Source organism: Dendroctonus ponderosae, unplaced genomic scaffold, assembly GCF_020466585.1.
Source record: "Dendroctonus ponderosae isolate FM_Combo_2020 unplaced genomic scaffold, Dpon_F_20191213v2 Dpon_F_20191213_8, whole genome shotgun sequence".
Lineage (NCBI taxonomy): Eukaryota > Metazoa > Arthropoda > Insecta > Coleoptera > Curculionidae > Dendroctonus > Dendroctonus ponderosae.
Genome location: NW_026019016.1, coordinates 12,078,095 through 12,085,567, shown reverse-complemented (window position 1 = coordinate 12,085,567; position 7,473 = coordinate 12,078,095). Strand labels below are relative to the sequence as shown.

The following is a 7,473-nucleotide window of genomic DNA, read 5'->3' as shown; positions in this document are numbered from 1 at the left end:
GTCGAAGCGTATTTGGTGGCCGTCTAGCAGTGCGTGCTCCGCTCCTGCTGATTTTTCTGTTTGTCCCAATCTGCAACTTCAAAAAAATAAATACGACGGGGAATCCAGCAGTTGAATCAGTCTTAGTCGGAAAGCACGGGAGATCACTTCGCCCACTGCCTCATCGCCTTTGAAAATGTCCACCGCAGTTGTGGACGAAACGTCAGGAAGAAATTCCGATAGACCACGGCTTCAAAGCCCGGAAAACATTCCTAAATGTGATTTAACCGGCCGTGAAGGCCTTCATAGTCTGATAATATATTGTATGTTTTTAACTACTAATCCAAATGTACACAAAGAATTATTAAAATATTTATTTCTGTTGTAGGAAAATCTTCGTTTGCACATTATGTGCTACAAAATTTACCAAATCGTGTAATCTAAGTAGACACATGAAAAATAAACACGGGTTTACAACTCGAAAAGACAAAGCAACCCTAAAATGTCCATTATGCGAAAACAAGAGGACTACTTATAAAGAACTTGAGGCACACCTAACTAGCCAACATCATTTGGATATTACGTATAGCGAGTTAAATTTTGCCTCCAAAGAATCGTTTGAACAATGGAAAACCGACATTGAAAAAAAAACTCTATCGTTTTTTCAATGTAGAAGAACTGACGGTAATTTTGTGCAATATGTTTGTCATCGATCAGGGCAATATGTACCAAAACCAAAAACATCCATCCGCCAACGAGCAATTAAAGCCCAAGAATCAAATAAAATAGGAGCTTGTTGTCCAGCTAGAATTGAAATAAAAAAAAAAGATGGTTGTGGAATTGAGGGATTATTTGTGAGCACCCATGTGGGGCACCAACAAGAGGTTGGGAGGCTCCGTTTGACAAAAGCAGAGAAGGAGGTTTTAGCGGGAAAGTTGTTAAGAGGTAAGAACGAGCATATACGAAAGTATTAAGCTCGTATTCTTGCTTGTAGAATAGAGCAATTTTAACATATGAGACATACATTTTTAGGTGTACCTAATCAACAAATATTAAAAGAATTAAGAAATTCGTTTGATCCAAATCTGAAGCTTAGTTACATCACAAACAATGACTTACACAATTTAAAAAAGGCGTTAAATATTCGAGCTGGCGTTATATTCCACGGTGACGACGCAAAAGAGTGTGGTGACGCAAAAGAGCTGGATCGTAATGGCAGCACCTTCATAATAAAAGAAAAATGATCATACCTACCAATAGTGAGCATGATTTTATATCCGATCAATAGCCTGGGTAACACTGTGTTGAATTGCGCTTTTGAGCCCCAAGCTCCGTTTTGAGCCCCAATCCCAAATCCAAAATTGTCGCAATTAAACTAAAAAATCCCGCAGAATGGATCAAAATGGAAAACATTACAAAAACAAAACCCAACAATCACCAGCATTAAAAAACACAACACGGGAATCTCCTTTTCCCCAAAATCATCAGACGATCATCGTCAAATCACTAACATTTTGAGGTCCAACAATATTGAAATAATAAGGAGGACAGAAAACTGTTCTTCATCATCAAGGGCTTAAGACTCTCATATGGAGATCGAAGAAATCCATGCTGAAATAGAACCCCTCGGCCAGATCGGATTAGAGGTGTGATAAACGGTTATTTTTTTGTAACAGGTTGCAACGTTTCAGTTACACTTTGGTAATCCAAAGGTTCCAAAAGGAACATGTTACTTTTAAAAATTTTCATTAGAAATGCGCAATGATAATGGTAGAAACAGTGATGACATAATGATTAAAAATTGATTGATGAAAGAAATAATTCTTAACTAAAGCTCTTAGATGAAATAAAATATTCTAAAATCAGAAACAAAACATGGGTCAGAAGTACCTACTTAAAGAACAAAAGCACTGATAATGAACTAGAGTGGTTAAATAAAATATACGCTTTATTTGCAAAAATGTTTAAAAATCTAATTTTTATTTAAAAATTAGCTATAATTTAAGAATAAAATTTTTGCAGATGCTTTTTACTGAGTCGAGTTCTTCGCTGGTTTATGATAGCGCCCGCTTGAGAAAATAATCTCGCATAGCGGATCTCCATTTCTGGGAAGGGAATTGGCATCTAAGTATCTATTTATTTCTAACAGTGCCTCTGATATAGATGTGTCTAAAAAGAAATTATAATTGATAAATATCGCGAAAAAATTAAAGTAATTAAAATATACCTGTGTTTTCCGATGATGAAACAAGTTTGGCTAAATCTTGAAAAATTGAATAATGCTCATCTTCTCTGTCTTTTAACTGAACTGAACTCTGATTGATGGGGCACCACAGTTTTTGTGTTAGCATTTGAATGATTTAGGCCTGTTATTTAGTCAGCAGCGTATTTTTTTATATACTTGGCGGCAGCTGGTTCGGAAAATGCCAATAGCTTATATCTCGGGTCCAGTAAGGTTGCTAAGCCAATAGTTTCGCAAAATTCGATATTCTTCATTCTCGTTTTTAGTGCTTCAAAAAGTTTGACATTTCAACTGTGGTGAAATTTATGTCTTAGACTAGACTCTCAGTTTGTTCATAGCTCATAGGCAGGTGTACATTTATGGGCTGATTATGGGCATACACATCTCGAGCTAAGTTTATTAATGAGAGAAATCGCTTTTTTTAAAGATTTATTACATACAGAACGTCACAAAACTAAATACTTATAGACTTAAAATGCTGAATTAATATGTGATCCATATCTAAACGGTTATGGATTCTGGAGAACTGAAGTGAACAATCATCAAGGCAACACGTCGCTAAACATATGTTCTATTATTTGTTATTTTATTTTGTAATCTTTCATATTTAACATAAAATGATAAACATCATTACTGTTTTGTAATAATATATGTTTGAATTTAATTGAAAAAATATTTGAGTTTACCTCGGTTATTTCAGAAAACATGGGTTCCGTCTTCTTATTTTCTATTCCGCAACGCATTCTTGATGTTAAGACGATACGAATCTCCCTTCAGCTTATAATTGCAAAATATGTAAAACGAATTTACTAGGGCATATTTTCAATTCTCTATAATATTTCTATGATTAATTGTGTTTACCACGCATCAAAATGGATTTTTTCCCTTCATATACCCTTTGATTCCTTTATGATTAAACTTTATTAATTTAGATGAATTTTTTAGTCTTGGATTAGTTCAGTTAGAATATATTTTTTTAATCTACGCGCGATAGCTTACACTATATATGCGTATACATATAGTGTGTCAAGTGTGACCTGTCTCTATAGCTCTTCCTCGTTTTACCGTATATTTTAAACAGATAGAACGTCTTCAAATCACCAAAATTAATTGATTTTTTACTTCTATTCAGATACAAGTTGAAGCAACGAAAAGTATTAAGTAATGCTGAACGTCAAAAACGATTTCGTGCTAAAAAAGGAGCATTAAGTAATAGATCAACTCAAAGTAGCTTTCATCAACTGAACGTCAAAGATTATACAAAGCAAATACGAAATTACGACAAAAAAATACAGAAACTCAAGAAGAAGAGTTTACACAAAGCCAAGAAGAGCAATATGTACAACATCTCGTTAAAGAATGTTAAATGTTGCAAATGAAAAAGATATTTTACATTCAAAAGGAAATTATATGAAAGTTTACCTATTCCTGATCCATTTATAAATTATTAGACTAAGAATATTAAAATTATAAAATAAAATTATTATTGCCATCATGCGTTAAACAAGTTCAATATTTTATGGTTTCTATTAATTTATGAAGTTATCACTTCTGTCGAGCGTCCAGTGACGCACACCATTTTTTTTTCCTGTACTTCACTTACGTGAACATTTTGTAAATTGCCTTTTAATGGGCTTTTCGTGCGAAAAATTTTTTTTTTATGCTTCGCACCTCTGCAAATTTACCATCCAAATATGCGAGAATTAAAGATAGTGCGGGTACGGGAACAGGTAAGTTTTTTTCATGTTGCGATGAACATAGATTTTATTAAAGAATAATGAACGATTTAGCAACTAGCCAACAGATCCTTATATGCAGGTATTAAAAGCTTTTTACCTAAACGGAGTTCAAACAAAAATCTATTTTGCCGATTTTTGCTTAAAATAATAGAGGCTCAAATCGAACTAACAGCAAAAGCAGAGGTGCGCTTGGCCGTTTTCACTCATATTCAAGACTCTGTTTCACCCACTTAACCGCAGTTTATAGGAAAATTGGAATGTACGTTTTGTTGCTACTCATGTTTAGTTTCCAAATTCATATTTTGCACTCGGCGAAAAGATCGCAAAAAAAGTTGAAATCGAAATTGTCCGAAAACTATCAATCCATCCGAGTACAGCTTTTGGACACATGAAGTATATTGTTAGACTTAAACTTTATGAAAGAATACACTCGATGCAAAATTCAAGGATTTAATGTGCGCCTTTCACTTTCGCCATCAAATTAATAATAATCCATCTCCCCACTCCCTGGTGGACAACGCCACTAGTTGTTCCTCCCACAGAATATCCCCCCAGGGATGTTCTGTGTTGTTGCCCGGAAGTACCGCCGCGCCGTCTGTCCCGAAGTATGAAGAAGAATGAAGTAGAACCGATGTTGCCACTCCCGCCTACCAGTGTTGCCGCTCTCGCCGTGGTAGCTCCGTTTTCCCAGGTTGCTTACATTCGGTCATCCTGCAAAAATGAATGTCCTCATTAATACCTCATCCTCCAAAAGATCAATCAGATCCTGTCGATCCGTAACCTCGCCAACAGAGTCTGATAATACAGGGTGTCGCAAAAGGATGATAAGCGGCTGTATCTTGGAAAGTATGTGTTGTAGTGATCGAAAAAAAATTTGATAACAAACTGGAAGAAAAGAATTTGCTGGAAATTATTTTGAAATTTCTCAGATGACTACTAGATGGCGTAATTGCAAACGGTATTTGAAAAAGTCGATTTTATACAGAAATTGCCCCTATAAGTGAAACATCTAGTAAGTTTAGTCAAAAGATCATAAAAAACCGTACTACTTTCCTTATGAGCTTTTTTCCTAACTTGTCAAGTAAAGCGTGGGGGGAGTATCAAACCTCTTAATTCAAAGAAACCTGTAACTCCGAAACGGCTTGACCGATTTCAAAGTTTTTACTATCAATTAAAAGAGCAATAAAAACTTTACAATATGTGATATAAAAGTAATCTTAATAATTTTCGAAAAATCCGCTGTTCGAAAAAATTTCTTTGTTTTAATTTTTCACAAAAATTTCAAATGCTTTCATCAAGCATTCGAAAGCACAGGAAAAAATTAACTAAACCGCAAAAACCGCATCTTAAAATAATTTCTGGAATCGATTTAAGACTTGAAAATAATAAAGGTTGCCCAATTCAAATCATTAAATGATAATTATCATCTTTTGACTAAACTTACTAACTTACTAGATGTTTCACTTATAGGGACAATTTCTGTATAAAATTGACTTTCAAAATACCGTTTGCAATTACGCCATCTAGTCGTCATCTGAGAAATTTCAAAATAATTTCCAGCAAATTCTTTTCGTCAAGTTTGTTATCAATTTTTTTTCCGATAACTCTACAACACATACTTTCCAAGATACAGCCGCTTACCATCCTTATTGCGACCCCCTGTATATACGGATTTTTACAAGGCGTTTGATGTGTTGGATCATGGTACTCTCATATCGTGGCTTCCCGTATCACACTGCAATCATGATACAAGGAATATATTATATATGTATATATATATATATATATTCCTTGTATGCACTGCAATGTTCATTCGCTCCTACCTTGTCTTTATTTATGCTCTCACCTGTCACGCAGATCCCTGAAGGTGGAGTGTTGTGGTCAGACTTCGCTGCCCTTTATGGCAACGTCGGGTGTGCGACAGGGCTGTATTTTGGGTCCATTATTTTTCAACTTATTTATAATGAATTTTAACATGTTAAAAAGACCATCAACATTGTTCCAAGTCATTAATCCATGAATTTGCTCAAAGAACTAAAAGAAAAGGTCACCTCATTTTTTTGAAGTAACGTTTTCCTAGCAACAGAACTGAGTTATTACGCCGGCGCGTTGGGTTGGCGCACCAAGCCATTTGCGCAACACTGCGCCAACTGCTAAAAATTCACTGAGTTACCCAGGCCTACTGTATGTGTATGTAAACTTTACAATATTTCCAGATTTACCGATCAGTATTACTTAAAAGTTCATCAAAGGAAGCACACTGGTGAAAAGCCACTGGAATGCAGTATTTGTGAGAAGCGCTTCTATGATCCCAGATCGCTCAAAACCCACTTGACTGCTCACAAGGGCATAAAAATGTACTTATGTAGTTATTGCGGGTATGTAAAAAAAATGTCTGAAACTCCATCCTTAACGAATATTTAATAATCACATGCAATTCGTTTCAGAAAGTCATTTCTGCAAAATTCGCACCTCACACAACATATAACAGTTCATGATCAGAACAAACCCTACGTATGTACCATGTGCCAGAAGAGATTTACACAATCAGCTTCGTTGCGACGGCATCAAAAGGTGCACTCCAAAAATTTGGGCTAGATTTGCAACAAAGTGGAAGTTCAGTTGTTTTAATATTAGGGACAAAAGTAAACACATTTTTATTAAACAAAACATTTAATGTACGCTCTACAATGTAATTCAAATAAATCCATCCATAAATAATTTTTTTTACAAACCTCTTTTTGGGTAGTTCGCCTCAAAAATTTTTGTCTTTAAAGACAGAATTTCCTCACGCCTTTTATTACAGATTGATAAATAGTGCTCCTATTTCGCAATAAGAACAAATTATTTATCAAAAAGTAATCAAGAACTATCACCTAGAGGGTATCATGCGACACACTTGGGCTCAAGCTGTAAGAGAAAATTCCAATTAGTAGAGAAATTAATTTGAAAAATTACCTTGACGTTTCGATAGCTATTTTCAATAAATTGCAATAAATTGTGTAACAATAGTAGGATAATACAGTATATGAAAATTCGCTCTGATAATTCGTCTGTGCAAATTGTAAAAAAAAATTAATATTAGGACTATCTTCAAAACTGAAATACAATTAGAAGTAAAATTTCAGTAACAAAACCTCATGATATAATTGATAATACAAAAAATGTAATTTATAAAATTCCTTGCGAATGCAATAAATTTTATATAGCAGAAACCTCAAGACCATTACACAAAAGACTCAAAGAACACCAATCATACATAAAAAACAGAGAATATCATAAATCACAGATTTGTCAACATGCATTTGATAATTGCCATAAAATTCAATGGAATAATTCCACAATTTTAGCAAAAGAACAATCCACAAAAAAATATAAAATTAAAGAAAGCGCACTAATTTTACTAAATCAAAATAATTGTGTTGCTTCATGTTCATTTAATTTAAGTCATACATGGTTACCTATGCTAAAATCTGAAGTAGACCAGAGAAACATACACTCAAATTAAATTTA

At 34.2% G+C, this 7,473-nt stretch overlaps 1 protein-coding gene across 1 annotated transcript in view; it reads left to right on the top strand.

Moving 5' to 3' along the window:
- Nucleotides 1-1,236, top strand: part of LOC109536185 (zinc finger protein 184) — a gene marked incomplete at its 5' end in the record, with an annotated part of 5,642 nt that extends 4,406 nt beyond the window's left edge. Inside the window, 2 exon segments of the mRNA XM_048668839.1 lie at nt 368-924; nt 1,012-1,236. Coding sequence (XP_048524796.1) covers nt 368-924; nt 1,012-1,223 — 769 coding nt within the window.
- Nucleotides 1,237-7,473: the final 6,237 nt, after the last annotated feature.